Below are 18,636 nucleotides of genomic sequence, written 5' to 3'. Positions count from 1 at the left end.
TTACTAATTTTGATAATCCCAGATTAAGCAAGTGGCTACCCTGTCAGACCAGCTTTTGAGTCCTTTTGATGTATCATCATCATTTCAAGGACCTGCTAACTTTTTTTTTTTAATTTATCTTTATTGTTTAAAGTATTACAGATGTCCCCTTTTTTCCTCCCATTAAACCCCTCCACCTCACACTCCCTTCTTCCCCCCCCACCCCCCCGCCCCAGGCCTTCATCACACTGTTGTCTGTGTCCATGAGTTATGTATTTATGTATATAAATTCTTTGGTTATTCTCTTCCCACCTCCACCCCCACTTACTTTTTGATACAGTAAGATGTTCCATATCCATTTTGTACATTTCCTACTAGTCCTAGAGTCAGCTATTTTCCCAAGGAACTGTGGTTTGTTGTATTAGGGAAGGGTGTTTAGACAGTTGGCATTTAAGGTATTTCCCTTCATGGCTATTTTCCCTATGCATTGTTTCAACACCTTTGACATATTTAATGTGTTTTTAAATTGGAAAATGTCTTTTCATGAAACAAATTTTCTGAGAATGTCTCATTGTTAATATGTCAGATTAGGCATTTAATATGCTTTTAAATATTAATAATTATATTTTATTATATTGATTCATACCAGAATATGAGCCTTTCATATTTTAAACAGAAAGCTTTATTATAGCCCTAGCCAGTTTGGCTCAGTGGTCAGAGCGTCAGCCTGTGGACTGAAGGGTCCCAGGTTCAATTCCAGCCAAGGGTATGTACCTGGTTTGCAGGCTCGATCCCCAGCCCCAGTTGGGGCGCATGTGGAAGTGCAGCCAATCAGTGTTTTTCTCTCTCTGTCACTCTCTCCCTTCCACCCTCTCTGAAAAGCAGTGGAAAAAATGTCCTCAGGTGAGGATTTAAAAAAAAAAATCTTTCTGTGGTAATATCTTAGTGGGTAGGATATAATTTTATAGATACTGCTTTTAATGGCATTTTGCACCTTTGATTGTCTGGTTTGCATGCCATTAAAAGTGGTGTACTGGTAATAGACACAGATAACACTGTGGTGATAGCCAGAGGGAAAAGGGGTGAGGGTAGGTGGAGGTGCTCAAAGGAGGGATAAATGGGGACAGAAAGATACTTTGCTTTGGGTGATGGGCACACGATGCACAAATGATGTTTAGAGTTGTACACTTGAAACCTTTATGGTTTTGTGAATCCATGTCACCCCAATAAATTTTTTTAAAAGTGGTTTACTGTCATACCCCTCTTCTAAGGTAGACAGATAACAATCACATAATAGTGATAACCCTGTGTTTTATGATCCAACGATGACATGAGTCTTGATCCTAGTATTATTGCCACTCCTTTCTATTGCACCTAATTTACAGAGTCCTGGAATGGACACTGCTCATATTTTATTTTGTTAGGCTAGACAGAAATCTGGAAGTGACACTGCTGCTTTCAGGTACTCTTCTTTTAGAATTCACTTCTTTTAAAAAAAAAAAAAAGCTTTATTGAGATAATTTATCATATACTTGACCTACTTTAAAGTTTACAATTAGTTGGGTTTTAGTACATTTAGAGTTGTACAGTCATCACCACAATCAGTTTTAGAACATTTTCATCATTCCCACCAAAATACTTCTAACCAATTAGCAATCACTCCCTTTTCTCCCACCCTCCCTAGCCCTGGACAATCACTAATTTACTTTCTGTCTCTATCGATTTACCTATTCTGGATAGTTTAGAATTCACTTTTTAAAAAAAATAGGTTTTATTGATTTTAAAGAGAGAGGAAGGGAGAGGAATAGAGAGAGAGAAACACTGATGATCGATTGACTTCCTCCTGCACATCCCCTAGTGGAGATTGAGCCTGCAACCCAGGCATGTGCCCCAACCAGGAATGGAGCCAGTGACCTCTTGGTTCATGGGTTGTTGCTTAATCACTGAGCCACACCGGCCGGGCAAAATTCACTTTTTTTAAAGACTTTTTAAGTTGGAAAAAGGGAATAGCTAGGCAGGGTTGGAAAAGTAGCAGCAGCTGCAGATCTGCTTTCCGAGTTCATAGAAAGGTGTAATTAGACAGGTGCTTTCACCACTTTTAGCAACTCTGGATGTTGGTGGTGCAAGCAAGTGGTAAGTTGTAAGGACTGGGTCAAGGCTACACCTTAGCTGCTTGCCTAGCTGGGTACCAGTTTAACATTACTTGTCTCTGATTTTAAATACCTCCAAGTACTAGTAATAGTAGAAACAGCAACAGTCACAGTAGTGGTAGACATTTATTGAGTACTTGTACAATGTGCCAATGTTATAAGCAGTTTACATGTATTAATGGTTTATTTAATAAATAGTATCCCTGAAGTTGGAGCTATTATTCTTTTATTTCATAAATGAGGAAAGCCAAGGTACAGTTTCATTACAAATATTTCTTTTTTTTTACCCAGCCAGGCATGGCTCAGCAGTTGAGCATCAACCTATGATTCAGGAGATCGCGGTTCGATTCCTGGTCAGGGCACATGCCCGGGTTGCTGGCTTGATCCCCAGTAGGGGACGTGCATGAGGCAGCCGATCAATGACTCTCTCATCATTGATGTTTCTCTCTCTCTCCCTTCCTCTCTCTGAAATCAATAAAAATATATTGGAAAATAAATAAATAAATAAATGTATGTAAGAAAAGTTTAAAATCTTGAAACTACCAATAGAGCTAAACTTGTTGGTATATAGGCTTAATACTTTATAATGACTTTGCAAAGATTCATTTTGGGGCCTTAGATAACTGCTGTTTTTCCCCCTTTCAGTGAAACTGCTTTTGGTTACAAGGGTCTGAAAATCCTGTTATATTATATTGCTGGTAGCCTGTCAACAATGTTCCGTGTTGAATATGCATCAAAAGTTGATGAGAACTTTGACTGTGTAGAGGTAAGAAGAGAAATAAATTTATTTTAGACTCTATTTCTCAACTGAATATAAAACAGTTTTTAAAATTTAAAGGTTTGAGGGAAGAGAAAATCCGTTATATAGTAGCTCTAAAACCACATATTCAATTTTTAGTTATGGAGGTGATTGCCTGTCATTTCATTAACCTTGCAATTTTGATCCTTAGCCTAATCTTTTTCCTGAGTGGGCCTTCTCCATAAAAACCTTCAATTTTATGATCAGAGTAGTAGTTTATTTACCAACTTTTGTTTTTTATTACACATGAAAATTTCTTCTTTTCCCAGAGATGGAGGGAAATTGCTAAATTTTCTACTTCTACTTTATATAAAAAATGCCTACTTAAGTTTCTCTTGCAGCATTTCTAATCCCACAAACTTTGCTAATATAATCTTTTGTGAACATGGATAATTAAGCTGATTACATTATTAAAAACTATTTGAAAGAAATGGACCAAAAGAGGGTGAAGGCAAAGAGGCACTGAAGAGTATGCATCTGTGGCAGGCTTAATTATGGCCCCCCCAAAGGTAGTATGACCACAGAGTCAGAGTGATAACAGCTTCAAGCCAAGAATACTGGTAGCCACCAGAAGTTGCAACAGGCAAGGAAAATTTCTTCTCTAGAGCCTATTGGAGGGAGTGTGGTCCTGTTCACACCTTGATTTCAGCTCAGTGATACTGATTTTAAACTTTTCTGCAAGACTGTGAAAGAATAAGTTTTTGTTGTTTTAAGCCTCTAAGTTTGTGGTAACTTGTTAGAGCAGAAAAGGTCCAGGACTTGATTTGGGATATTCTCAGTCTATCCAGTTTGCAGAAGACACTAAAATTAGGAGATTCATTGTCAGGAAAGTGTGCTCTGAAGAAAGCCAAGATTGTGGCTTGATAACCTTTTGTTCTTGGTGAAGAGATTAGGCATGTGGCTCATAGATCTCTTCAGTAGTCTCAGCAAAAGCCAGGAATAGAGATTGAATAGAGAGGTGAGGAAAGATCTATGGAGGGCCGTCCCTAATGGTGAGAATCCTCATAGCATACACAGGTGACTCACGAGTTTTGAGAATATTTTATCAGCAAAAACACTGCCAGTTTGGACTGAAGAGATGAGAGAAGGCTGATGAACTTTCAAAATTCTATAGGCAGGAAACAGGCTGATAACAGTATTCAGCTGCAAACACCCTTCAAGGAAAGAAAGAATGGCCCTGGCTGGTGAGGCTCAGTTGGTTGAGCCTTGTCCTGTGCACCAAAAGGTCACCAGTTTGATGCCCATGCCCAGGTTGCAGGCTCGTTCCCTGGTCGGGGTGCATGTGGGAGGCAGCTGATTGATGTTTCTCTCTCTAAAAAATCGATTAAAACATATTTTGAAAAAAAGAAAAAAAAGAAAAGGAAGAATGACTCTGAGGGTGGAGTTTCAGGCCCAGAGGGTAGAGCCATAGCCACAGTATTCCCAGGCCTTGAAATGTAATGGAATTTGACCTGCTGGATTTTGAGATTGCTTGGCACTTGTGACTCCTGTCTTCCTACCATTTTCTCCCTTTTGGAATGGGAAAATCTATAACTTTTATCCTATGCCTGTCCTACTATTGTATTTTAGAAGTGATAATTTGTTTTCTAGTTTCACAGGTGGAAAGGAATTTTGTTCCATGATGTGTCATACCCAGAGTCCCACCCATACCTGATTTAGATAACTTAGACGGTGATATTTTGGACTTAAGTTGATGCTGGAATGGTTGAAACTTCTGGGGAAATTGGCATGGGGGGCAGGTGTATTTTGCATATTTGGGATGGACATGAACCTTTGAGGGAACTTAAGAATATTATGTTTTAGACCTGTTCTGTTTCTGCGCATTCCTGATTAAGGGCATTAAAACTTGAAGAATTGCTTCATGGAGTTGATTTTTTTTTAATTAAATGACATTTTTGTCTCTGAATCACCTTTATAAAATGGAAAATTGGAAATTTCACTCTTGTAGTAAAAGCTCTTATCATTTGGACCTATGAAGCCAGCAAGTTTTATCAGGTAAAATGTCATATTGTTGATAATACTGCTGCTACATACAACTAGGGAGAATTACAAGGTGGAAAATGAAGATCTTATGTATTAGTACATACTGAATGTCACAACTTTCTTCTTTAGAAGTAGCAGTTCCTAAAGCATTAACAGTGAAGCCAACTTTTCCAAGGCTTTAAACTGACTTTAAACTTCTGACTTACATCTTTTGCCAAGCTCATACCCTGTTCTTTTTTTGTTAAAACCTCCTATCATTATTTGGATTGGTTGATATGGCCCTTTTTAAAAATAATTTTATTTTTTGTTTTGTTTTATTGTAAAGGACTTTACACAGTTAAACTAGTAAATAATCAAGCTTGTACTAGGAGATAATACTTAGTGGATAATATATAATAATATCCTATCTAATAACATTAGGACTATTTATGACCAGTTCTAAATGGACCCAGGCTCTTGTGCTTATTAGTAGTACTTCTGTTTTTACAATGTATACTTTTTTCCCACTCCCATACTTTTACTCTGTAAGTTCTCAATTTACTGCTGTTGTGAGGTGCTTCTCTCTTGCAGACAGTCCCCTTGTGGGTGAAAACACCATATTGGTAAGCTTAATGGAACTGTAACATGAGTTGGCTATGGAATGAAAGAGGTCTAAAATAGTCTCTTATATCCATTATTCTATTTCAGTGTCAGAAATAGTTTGAGCACTTACCGTTTTTTTGTTTGTTTCCACTTCCCAGCCCTGTTCAAGATGACTAAGCCTGTCAGATTTACTTAATGCAGTATTTGTTTTATTCAGTGGTTTGTGTCCCTTGAAAATTTTTGCAGTTTTGCAGATTTAAAAGTGTTTCTGAGTAAAACTGCAGTTGTGGTGATTTGATGTTTAAAAAGATTTAATCTTAGCTAAACTAGCATTTAACACAGACTTATTAAAATGGAGTTTTTCCATAATCAAATATTTCTTTCTAGATTGTTAAATTCTCAAGCCCAGCTAGATACTCTTATTAAAAAATGCAGGTGGTATTTTTTTCTTGTGTTGTACAAAATTCACTGTTGTTTGAGAGTTTTGGTGGTTTTTAGGTTCCAGCTGATAGTGTTGAATTGATTTCTTCCGAAGGAACTATTGACTTAATTATTGACAAATCTTTCAAATACTGTGTGCAGTGAAAATAGCTATGTATTTGCATTGACTTCTAATTGTTCCATTCTTGAAAACCAGGTTTTCCCATTTAGAAGTACTGTGTTGGGAGTAAAGAATCAATCTTTTATAATGTCTTTTTGTAGGATTATTTGCTTCATGGTAGAAGATGATTTATTTAAATTATATGTTCAAGCAAACACTTTTTTCACCTTATAAAAAAAGAACCAGGTAGTGGGTATTGGGGAAATGGTCTTGCCTCTTCTATCTCAGTTTGCAGTGAGAATGTTCATTCCATAGTGCCTTCTGTTTTCTTGATGCCAGAGATATAGTGGCAAACAAAACAAAGTCACTGCTGTCATGGAGCTTATATTCTAGCCAGGAGGAATAGTCAGTAAACAAATAGTAAATAAACAAATTAAATTCAGATAGTATTATGAAGAAACATTTTGCTGGTTTCTGAATGAAAAGGAACCAGCCATGTAATAATCTGAGGGAGGAAGACCTTAGTCAGCAAAGGGACCAGCATATGCAAAGGTCCTGAAATGAGAACACTCTTGGCATTTTTGTAGTCCAGGAAGATCACCATCATTAAGTCATAGTGGTGATGGAGAGGAGAGTAGTAAATGATTGAAAAGCTAGGCAAAACTAGATCATGTGGATAAGATTAGTTGATAGCCTTTAGATGTTTTAAGTAGGTAGGGGTCATGATATGGTTTATACTTTTAAGATGATTCTGACTGCTATGCAAAGAACACACTGTAGGGGGGAAGGGTGAAAGAAAGGAGACCAGAATATTGCAGTGTTACTACATTTAGTTGTTTTATTGAGGATATATTTTGGAAAGAGGAATAAGGAAGACCCCATTGCTTAACAATAGTGGTACTATTAACTGAAATAGGGAAGATTGGAAAAGTAGATTGGGGGGTCAAGATTTTTGTTGTAGGTGTGTTAGTTTGAGTGTATTATATAATATATTTGAGATTTTGCAGACTATACTATGTAGCATTTTTGCGTATGAAAAATACATCCTTTTAGATGGTCAGAAACCAGAGCAAACCTGCTTAGACGTTTGCTTACTAGAATTTTGATATTACATTAATCTCATTATTCCTCCTTTTTCTTTTCCAAACAGAGTTCTCCAATTGCACTAAAAATTTTTTAGTCACAATTAAGATGCCTACAAAACATCTCCACTAGCCTTCATCTTTAAAGGCAACATAATTATTCTGAATTTTACAATACAATAAACTTGATTATTCAGATACTGATAGTTTGTTCATCTTATGGTTTTCCCTGACCTTTGCTTTTATTAATACCTCCTGCTCTCTCTTGAGGTAATCTCATTGCTTTTAAGTGGAAGGATGTGTAACTAGGATTGTTCAGCCTTGCTAATTGCTAGCATTTCTGGGAAAGGTTTGGTAGAGGAGGTTGAAATTCATGGATAAGGTATTATGGTATTATCCATGAATTTCAATAATCTATCTTGTCTCCCATTATATGGACTGATTTTGAGTAGATAAAAGCAGATTTAAATTTTTTTCTGGATTCCTTAGCCTCTTACAGAAAAATCCTATGCATTTACAAAAATCTAATCTTGAGGAAATGAAAAAATAACCTTTGTTAGACTAATAATATTTCACTATACTCTTTTTTAAAAACATAATTGTGACATCCCTGCCGGGTGTGGCTGAGCAGTTGAGCATCTACCTAGGATCCAGGAGATCACTGTTCAATTCCAGGTCAGGGCACGTGCCTGGGTGCGGGCTCCATCCCCAGTCGGGGGTGTGCAGGAGGCAGCTGATCAGTGATAGCTCCCTCATCATTGATGTTTCTCTCTCTCTCCCTCTCCCTTCCTCTCTCTGAAATCAATAAAGATATCTTTAAAAAATAATAATAATTGTGACTGTTCATTATGAGTAATGCTTTTTATGGAATATAAAATCTCAATATATTTTAAAGCTTTTTATATTTTATTGATTATAGAAGTTTTTTAAATTATATATTGAGATTTAAAATTATATATTGATGTTTTTATTTTGGAATTTTGTGAGTTCATATAGCAAAACATTAATGCAATATAAACAAACATAATACAACCGTTGTTTTTCCAGTGGTGAAAAGGTTTACACTGTTAATTTCTCTAACAGTACTCAAATTTCTACAACTTAAATATTGTCAGAGAATTTAAAATTGAGCAAATTAAGTAGGTATGAAATTTTCTTCACTTGCCTTTATAGCATATCTTAGAATTATAGTTAATGTTAAGTCTCTGCCACTTTAGCCAAATAAAGGACAGTACCACCTACTTAACATGCCTTTAAAATTGCTATTTCAAAAATAACTCACCATAGACAAATTTAAACAAATGGTGCTGTTTAGGTTAAGACACTAAAGAGGTATTGTAGGTTCTTAAATAATCTTCTGTTTGGAGTCATTATAACATTGATGATACACTATAGGAACTTAACTCTTATTTATCTCAATTAGCCTGTGGTAAAATTGGTTTCATTATACATCGTTCCACTTGAAGTTACAGAACCTACCAATGACATTAAGTGAGGACTTGCTGTAATTTGTTTTTCAAATGTGTATAAATTCAAATGTAAGTGTAAACATTTTTATTATAGCAGACTACCAATTATTCTCAGGCACATTGTTTTATGGAGTGATGAGGAAAAACAAAAATTGCTTCATATGAACATCTCATATGTAACAAAGTATAGAAGTCAGAAATTGAAATGACCATAGTGAGCGAGTATACAATCTAAAACATTTCATCATGATTCACCTAACATATGACCTAAATAGAATAGTTGCTTTCATACTTTCCTTTTTAAAAAAATATTGCCAAATGTTAGGAAAACATTTGTAAGGAATGTCTGTTAATTAAATGTATCCGGTTTTATTCTGAATTCTTGATCTATTCGGCTTAATTTCACATCCTTTCTATAACTGTGTTTTTGCATAATTTTAATTGAAGTTTAGAATAAAATTCTTCAGATAGGGAATTTTTTAGTGATCTTCAGAAATGGAATCTAAACTTTTAGCCACAATCACTGGGACTAAAGGTTTCAGTAACTCCTTAATTGTATATTCAATTAAAAATGGTTAGATGGGGTTTTTCTCCAGTGATGATGTTATTATCTGGCCAGTAATCCATTATAAGAAATGAATATTTAACTCAACTAAAATATATTTATTTTTTTGGAGAAAGAGGAGAACAGATCTCAGAGACATGGTGGTTATATAATGTTTTTCCTAAGGCACAGTCCACTTAATAGAGAAATATAAACATTTTTTCTTTAGTGAAACAAAGTTCTTTATTCTAGGTTTGAAAAGCTATTTGGTTTTATGTTATGTATTTCAGGTAATATGTCACATATACAGGGTGGGGCAAAAGTGGGTTTACAGTTGTGAAACACTTGAGTTTATTCTTGTATTATTATTTATTTATTATTATTTTCTATACAACTGTAAACCTACTTTTGTCCCACCTTGTACATTTTCTCTAACCTATTATAAATAACAAATTTCTTGTTTTTAAACTTATCCTTTTATTCCCCTGTGAAAGTTCTTAAAGTAACGTGTAAACTTGCCCAGAACAAAATACTTACTTAAAGATATTTATTACAATAAATAGGTATCTTTTGAAGGCTGAAAGTTAAACATTAACTCTTTCAACTTTATTTAGCTCAGACCTTTGTGTTGCTCTGTCTTCTACCAGAACTGTTACTTGAAACTTAGGAGTGTCTGAGAAATCTTTGAAATATATTTGATGGAAGATATGTGAAGTTATTTGATCATGCTTTGCAGTGCCTTGTTGAGAAGATGGGACATGGGGAAAGTTTTTTAAAAATTAAAATAATATGCATTATAAATGTCTTGACATGTTTTCTTTTAAACTGGTAGATTATAAGCTTCTCTTTATTTAGGTAGTGTTTCTTTTTTTAATTTTGAACTAAAATTATATTACTTTACCCATCACTACTCTGGATTTTAATTGCCAAACAACAGACTTATTAAAAGTATCCGTTTTTATTAGTTTCCTCTTGTAATTATTGAAATTGTACAGATTCTATAAAATATGCTTCAAATGGTCTCTTCACATTAGATTGCAGTTTCAAGGAGAAATATTAAATACTACTTTTAAAATAAAAATAATCCTATCAAATGCAGTTTATTTGATCTTGAATGTGAATGGATTTCAAGGACTGGTGTACATATTAGAAATAAACTGCTGGGCAAAATGTTGAGGAGCTATATTTTAAATAATAGCTCTTTTTTATACCTATAAGTAAGTTATATATAAATGTTGATGGTACCAAAGCACTGAAAATAAAACTTGTGATAAACTCCATCCATGGTTCTGTATCCTAAAATGTAACTGAATGATAATAAAGTGCTATTCATCTGCAGGTGCATTGCTTCTACTTAGTTAAAAGATGGTTGAAAGGACAGGAATTAGTAGCATGTTGTATTAGCCTTTTGTAGTGTATTTTGTCCTAAGCATCTTAATTTCCCTGTTTTGAATGCTAAGTAGCAAGGGTCTTGGTTTAGAACTAATACCCATCATGCATGTAAACGGTATGAAAGAGCTGCTTAGTAAGTTAACACAAAGTGTTCTTGTGTCAGTCCTTGTGGAAATAGATACAATACAAACATTACAGCTGAACTCACGGCAAACTCCATTAAGTAAAAACCTGGCCTCATTGTTCAGGAAAAAGTTTGAATAGAATGCAAGCTCATTTTGTTGAATGTAATGTCAGGCTTTTAGAGACTGTATTGAGGGATAAGGTTTTGTTAAGTTGAGACCAATTCATTAAGTTTTATTGCCTGGTGAGAAGCAGTAATACTTTATTGTAAGACTTCATCAAATATTCATGGTTAAAGAAAAGTAGTAAATGTATTCAATCAAGTGGTCTTTTGGGGTTTTGAAAAGGATTATGAAGTCTGCTCAGCTGATAGTTTTAACATTCATTGAGGTTGTTTAACAAGGGAAATTTTAATCTCTGAGTTTAATTTTGTTGTCCAGGCTTGTCTCTTTTTACTGTCACAAGTCCAAGTCCATAAGAATTGTGTCCCATTATAAGGATGAGTGGATAATATATCTGTTCATATAATTTCTGTATATCCTAAGAGGATGTATTTTAAAAATTATCTTAATTTTGAGTTCAGTGTATGAGGGACTTATGACCTGTCTACTCATTCACTATGAGGTTGCTATTCCTTTGGTCATACTCACCTCACTACTGCTGGTGATATTTTCATGTTTTGGATAATATGGTCTTCTTGACACACATTAAATAATAAGCATCCTTTTGTTTTAGCCAGTTCAGATTGTCCTGAAGGGAAATAATCAGCATTTTCTACATGATATTAGAAATTTCAGTAGCTCTCATTCTTGCACTTGATTTCAGGCTACCTGCCTCCTCTTTTTTTATTTCTTTGTTATGCTTTAATCTCAGATATATGTGGCAGTATCTAATGTATATGAAACTCGTCCTTTCCCAGTTAACTACACGTTTACTTTAGTTTAACTGTGAACTGAAGTTTTGTGATTTTTTTTTATGGGTTTTGTCTATTTCAAAGAAATTAAGCATATTTAACTAAAAGTCAAGTTTGTTATTAATTTTTTTCCTATGTTCTTTAACCTCCATTCCTTAGGCAGATGATGTTGAGGGCAAAATTAGACAAATCATTCCACCTGGATTTTGTACAAACACAAATGATTTTCTTTCTTTGCTGGAAAAAGAAGTTGATTTCAAGCCATACGGAACCTTACTCCATACATACTCTGTTCTAAGTCCAACAGGAGAAAACTTTACCTTTCAGATATACAAGGTAAAAATAAATATTTCTTGGGTAAAAGGACTCCATATACCCGAAACCTATGTGCTATTTTGTTATTTTCAGTGATTTATTTTAACTTCAGGAAACAAATTTTTGTCAGTAAAAACAAAGGTCTATTTTGTATGTGTGTCTGTGTACACATCTTAATCTGAGACTTCTAAACATTTTCCCACAGGATTGTTTTATGTTCTGCGCACTTTCACTTACCTCTGTGATGAGTTTCACCTGACTTTTCCTGGCTTTTTCCCTAGGCTGACATGACATGTAGAGGCTTTCGAGAATATCATGAAAGGCTTCAGACCTTTTTGATGTGGTTTATTGAAACTGCTAGCTTTATTGACGTGGATGATGAAAGATGGCACTACTTTCTAGTGTAAGTACAGTTCTAAAGCAATAGTAGACCTTATTACCTCCACAAAGCCAGCATTTTAATTGTGGCCGCCCAATTATTGGGACAGTATAATGATATTTTTCCCAGGAAAGAAAAACTATTGTTTATGAGGCTTGAGTTTTCCTTCATTATGCTTTGGGAGACCTTGAGAATAGAGCTGAATTAAATGCTGTTGTCGGTTAGAGCCCTGAATGTAGGCTTAAACAGTAAAATGAGCTTTGCCTGTGTTTTCTTTTACTTGCCACCTATTCATCTTTATAATAGGCAAGTGCACTGAAGTGATGTAAAGAGGTCTGATTTATCCAAGTTGCTGCACACCAATTAAGTGAATTGTACATTCAGAACATAGCAGGTGTACCCATTGGGCCCTCACAGAGTAGCTTGCTGACACTGAAAATTCAGTCAGAGAATGGAAAAGAAAATGGACACTGCATGGGAGCGTGACTGTAATTGACCTGCTTGGCTTTCTGTTTTATCTGCAGATTTGAGAAGTATAATAAGGATGGAGCTACGCTCTTTGCGACCGTAGGCTACATGACAGTCTATAATTACTATGTGTACCCAGACAAAACCCGGCCACGTGTAAGGTAATTGGCAGTATAACACGTGCCTTGTCTTTTATTTCAGAAGGAACTGCTGAAGTTTCCAATACTTGTTATAATAGTGTTGATTTGTTTAAAAAAAAATCAGTTATTCATTGGTTATATACTGATTTATTTAATTGTTCCCTTGGAAACAGTGAGGAAGATTAAAGCCAATTTGGAGTGTCTTGATAATTTTTGGATTTCTTGACAGTTGATTGAAAAAAAGTCACACAGACTTTAAAATGTTCACAATACTCTAGTGATTTGCAATTTTTAAACTGGTCATGTTGTGATATTTTAATTTTAAAATCATTTCTTTACTGTAGTCAGATGCTGATATTGACTCCATTTCAAGGTCAAGGCCATGGTGCTCAACTTCTTGAAACAGTTCATAGATATTACATTGCATCTCCTTCTGTTCTTGATATTACAGGTATGTAAAATTTGACTTGTTACTAAAAGAGCCTTTCTAAAAAACAACTTAACTGATTGATTTTTTTGGGGTCAGAGATAACCATTCTATTTTAAATAGCATTGTCCTTGGGTCTTTTGGGAACTGTCTAAAGATGGCTTAAGGTTCCATTTTAAATCATAAGCTTTTGTGGGATTGGATTACATCTCTACATATGAAGCGCTTATTAATTGAGCAAATTGGAGATCATGAACTGAATATATATTGGGAAATCTTGGCCAGGAATGAATATGTTGCAAGTTTGGTGTGACTTATTTGTTAATTTTATTTAGCAAATGGTTGCACTGCTCAGAGACCATGCTCTAATTTTCATGTAGGGGCAGAATGTTCTAAACTTTACTGAGGAAAAAAAGCCAAGTAAGTAGTTCCTGAATAGAATACACATTTCTTAAAGCGTGTGCTTTATAGTCCTAAATTGCATGCCTTCTCAACAGTATTTATAAGGTGAAATGTAGGTCTATTTGTTTTGAATACATCTTTCAGTATGAATTAGCCATAGGATGAATAGGATGCTGAGAAGGAGGAAAGAGACGCTACTCTAAATGGAGAGGTCATCATTAGATGGAATTACAGATGATACATGCTATGTAAACGTGAACTACCACAGAACCAAAGTGGCCCAAGAAACATTTATGTTGTCATTTTTTTCTTCTTCAGTAACATTGTTTCAAATTTGTTACTCATGAAGTTGCTGATTGAACTGAGAGTTACCTCCCCCCACACCCCCCAAGAAAACTTACTATACCAGATATTCACATCCAAATTAGGTATTAAATGTTATTAATTCTATAGGAGTTTGAATACACCTTTGTTTTTAAAACTGCAACACTTAGCATGCACAAAAAATGTTAACCTTTTAAAAATGCTATTTTGGAATTTTACTGATTTGTTTAAAAATAAAAAAATACACTGGATGTGGGACTAAAGAATATAAATAGGCTAGTAGGCAGATAATTAGTGTCTTCCTTTTTCATGTAATGTAGTGGTTTTGCTTGTCCAGTCTAAATAAAATTAAAAGTTACCCCAAAATAGATTTTGAATTGATCCTGTAAATTAATAAATTGGAAGGAAAGCATGTTGTTTTTTAAAAGGGAGTTCCATGTTTATAGAGTTGAATTATATTTTCATCTGACTTTCCTGCTACTGTGAAATGGTTTGGAAGCTTGGGAGATAAAGCCGTCGTTACTAAAGTTAGTCTATATCAAAAGTTTTGTGACACCTTCACTAGCTTAGTGACTTGTAAGATTACAGAAACATAATACAAACGGTAACACTTCTTTTTAGCTAAGCTGAAAATTGTTTAGCTTCTGTTTACTTTTAGAGCTTGGACTTGGTGCTACATGAAGGAACTTTTTTTTGGTGAATTTAATATGGAGACTTCGAGTTCACATAAGTAGTCTTTGTCTTCTGTAGTGGGTAATGTGTCAGCAGGGGTTTTTTTCTGTGAAGCCTCTTAACCACTTTCTTCTGTCTGCTCCAACCAATAAAGTCCTTGATACTTAGCACCAATTAGCAGATAAAGAATTGTATTTCTTAAATCTCAGTGAAGAGTCATCAATAATGGTAGCCTTTACTCATTTCAAACTGAAGTCTCTAAAGAGAAAAGGCTAAACATGCTAAAGGACTTCTGATTTTGAAAACTGGGGTATCCGCCTTTATTTTCAGCATTAACATTTCTCAACATTATAAAATACTAAAAATGCTGTACCATCTGTTCTCATTAAGATAGTTCTCCTAGATTCCATACCCAGTCCTTTTAAAAAGTGGAACTTTCTACTCTTTAGTCATTTTAGTTGCCTGTTTCTCCATTATTTTTTATATTTTTCTTAACTTTGTGGATCTTTAGTAGGCTTTGGATCTCCCTTTGCAATTCAGGATATTCTTTATATTGAGATGGCCTTTTCCTTACTTGACATAGAGCCAGATATAGTGATAATTAAAACTTACCATCGATGGCCTGTATTACAGGATACTTAGGTGTTTGTGGTGTAATTGGCACCCTTTCCTTCTTTTTTTAGCACTTAATTTTAAAGTAAAATACTAGAAGACGATTCTTTATATCATGTACCATCTTCCTTTTGAGGATGTCAGTATCTTAGGACTTTATGAGTAGAATCAGTGATTTGTTTCTTCCAGAATTATGAAGAGAGTTGCATTTGACAATAGAAATATTTTCTTATTCCCTGGGTACATACCTAGGAGCAGAAATTATGGAAAGTGTGGTTACTGTGTTTCACCTTTTGACAACCACCACACTATTTTCCAAAATGACTACCATTTTGCATTTCCACAAGGAGTGTATGAGGGTTTCAATTTCTCCACATCGTCAGTACTTGTTACTGTCTTTTTTTATTAGTCATTCTAGGGGGCATGAAATGGCATTTCATTTGATTTTCATTTTCATTTCCCTGTGGCTAGTGATGTTAAGCATTTTTTCATGTGCTTACTCTCCATTTGTATATCCTCTTGAGAAATGTGTGTATAGATCCTTTGCCCATTTTAAAAATTGTCTTTTTACTGAATTATAAACATTTTTTAAGAAGTCTGAATACAAGTCTTTTATCATATATATGATTTGTAAATATTTTTTCCTATTGTGTGGGATGTCTTTTCATTTTCTTAATGTATCATTTGAAGCACAAGAGTTTCAGAATTTTATGTAGCCCAATTTATCTATTTTTTCTTTCATTGCTTGTCTTTTGGTTCTGTTATCTAAGAAACCATTGCCTAACCAAAAGCCATGAAGATATTACTACTGTTTTCTTCTAAGAGTTTTATAAATTTATCTTTTACATTTAGGTCTATAATCCATTTTGAGTTCATTTTTGTGTATGGTGTGAGGAAAGGGGGTCCAACTTCATTCTTTGGTTTGTGGCAGTCCTTTTGAGTATCATTTGTTAAAAGACTATTCTTTCCCTCATTGAATTGTGTGCCCGTATCAAAAATTGTTTATTTTTAACTTCAGTTCAAGTCCTTGATCTACATGTCAATCCTTATGCTAGTACCACACCATTTTGATTACTGTGGCTTTGTAGTAAGTTTTGAAATTAAGAAATGTGAGTCCTCTAACTTCTGGTTTTTTTTGAGTTTGTATTGGCTATTCTGGGTTCTTTGCATATCCATATGAATTTTAGGATGAGCTTGTTAATTTCTGAAACAAAAAAAGCCATCTGGGATTTTGATAGGGATTGCATTGAATAATTTGTAAAATATTATTGATATTGTAACAATATTAACTCTTGTGATCCAAGAACTAGCCCACATTTTAACATTCTTTGTTTCAAGACCTCTACTGATCAGAAAATGAAGGCTTAGAGAAGTGAGGTGACTTGCCCAAGGTCCTACATCTGTGAATGACAGAAATGGTACTCAAACTCATGTTCTCTGATTGTGCAGTATTCTTTGTACCCATCATGTTTTGAGTTTTCCTTGTCCACTACTTAGTCTAATTTAGGTAACATAGACAAACAAAGGAAGATTTATGCTATTCAGATGCAGTGAAGAAAGGATCAATATCATATTCTCATTTTACTCTCTAACAAAGATTTGCTTTTGTAAAAGGAAGAATTTTTTTAAATGAAATGAAAGAAGTATAGCAGACTATAAAGGTTATTAGATTAAAGTAAGCAAGTTAAATAAATTGAGTTTTGGAACCCTTAGATGTCAGAAAATACTTGCGTTTGGAATTGAATCTCTTGCTTATACAGCTACTTTAATTGAAAATAAAACTAAGATGTGTATAGTAACACACCAATCAAAAAGTTTACATTTGAAAGGAGTAGCTCTAGTATTATTATTGTATTTATAAGGAATAATTCTTTCACATTGTAACTTTTGTATATGTATAATTGTTTTAAGAAAATTTGCCTTTCTAGACTAGCACATATAGTGAGATTGTAAATGATGAAGACATTATGTTGGGTAAAGGAAATGTTATTCTGCTTTATTTCTTTAGCGGAAGATCCATCTAAAAGCTATGTGAAATTAAGAGACTTTGTGCTTGTGAAGCTTTGTCAAGATTTGCCCTGTTTTTCCCGGGAAAAGTTAATGCAAGGATTCAATGAAGATATGGCAATAGAGGCACAACAAAAGTTCAAAATAAATAAGGTATTTAAGAATATAACTTAAATATTGCAAATACATTAAGAATACATGTGTGGAAGGTAACAGTTGTTAAGAGTACAGGCTCTGGCACTGGCCAGTGTTGCTCAGTGGCTAAGAGCATCAACTTGAGCACCTCAGAGTTTCAGGTTCAATTCCTGGCCTCTGTTGGGGCTTGTGCAGCAGGCAACCAATTGATGTTTCCTTCACATCGATGTTTCCCTCCTTCCTTCCCTTCTACTCTCTAAAAAACAATGGAAAAAATATCCTTGGGTGAGGATTTAAAAAAAAAAGTGAGTACAGGCTCTGAAGTTAGATTGCCTGGGTTCAAATCTGGCTCCACCACTTGCTCTGTGACTTGGGGCAATTTAGTTTATCTCCTGTGCCTCAATATCCTCATTAATAGAATGGGAAGATAATTTATTTAATGGCTATATTAAGTGTAATAAGCAGAAGAAAAGTGGATAGTAGTGTCTTACTTTTCCTTTTTAAGAAAATGTTTATCTAAACTGGTAAAGTAGTTAATACCCCTGGAGACAGTATTGGCAGGGAGAAGGGTTGAAGTAAAACACTTAACTTTCACTTTATGTTTATTTGAATTTTAAAGTAATAAAAATAGCATGGGAGTTGAAAGGAAGGAATTTCTTAACCTTATCTAAGCAAGGGAATCAGAATATTTTGGATTTGTATTTGATCTAAGCCTTGAAGAATGGGTAGGATTTGGGATTATGAAAGTATGTGGAATGAAGGGTATTCCAATAATAAGGACTAGCATTTGATACTACTGACCTCCCCTCCCTTGGCTTCTAATGCACTATAGTTCCTGGTTTTCCACTTACCACTGTGATCATCTTTTTTGTGTGTGTTTAATTTTAATTAAGCATCAAATGCACTTTACATTGATAACTTTTAATACTGTAACTGTGACATTATAAATATCTTTTTCAAAAAAGGTAAGTGATTTTCTTTTTCCTGGGAAACATGGAGATCCAACTATAAGCATTAATTTGGCCAGTCTAGGCCACTATGGTTTAGTTAATACTAATATCTAAATAGGTGTTCATATTTCATGTCCACAATAAGGCAGACTGTGAACTTCTGCATCATTGAATTTTAGCACAAATTTCATGAGATAATTCAAAGGAATGTCAAATTTTTGAAGTGCAAACTCATAAACTACATTAGG

The 18,636-nt window shown here is 34.4% G+C and overlaps 2 protein-coding genes across 3 annotated transcripts in view; one reads left to right on the top strand and one right to left on the bottom strand.

Annotated features, from left to right (window-relative positions):
* SLC25A12 (solute carrier family 25 member 12) overlaps positions 1-18,636 on the bottom strand; it is a 160,506-nt gene that overhangs the window by 119,450 nt on the left and 22,420 nt on the right. The window lies entirely within an intron of this gene.
* Positions 1-18,636, top strand: part of HAT1 (histone acetyltransferase 1) — a gene marked incomplete at its 5' end in the record, with an annotated part of 41,655 nt that overhangs the window by 12,759 nt on the left and 10,260 nt on the right. Inside the window, 6 exon segments of the mRNA XM_081141896.1 lie at positions 2,775-2,895; positions 11,717-11,893; positions 12,154-12,275; positions 12,776-12,880; positions 13,204-13,310; positions 17,305-17,456. Coding sequence (XP_080998022.1) covers positions 2,775-2,895; positions 11,717-11,893; positions 12,154-12,275; positions 12,776-12,880; positions 13,204-13,310; positions 17,305-17,456 — 784 coding nt within the window.

The sequence above is a fragment of the Miniopterus schreibersii genome, assembly GCF_964146895.1.
Source record: "Miniopterus schreibersii genome assembly, chromosome: 7".
NCBI classification, from domain to species: Eukaryota; Metazoa; Chordata; class Mammalia; order Chiroptera; family Miniopteridae; genus Miniopterus; species Miniopterus schreibersii.
The sequence above is the reverse complement of the archived record's forward strand: the minus strand, read 5'-3'. Positions and strand labels throughout refer to the sequence as shown.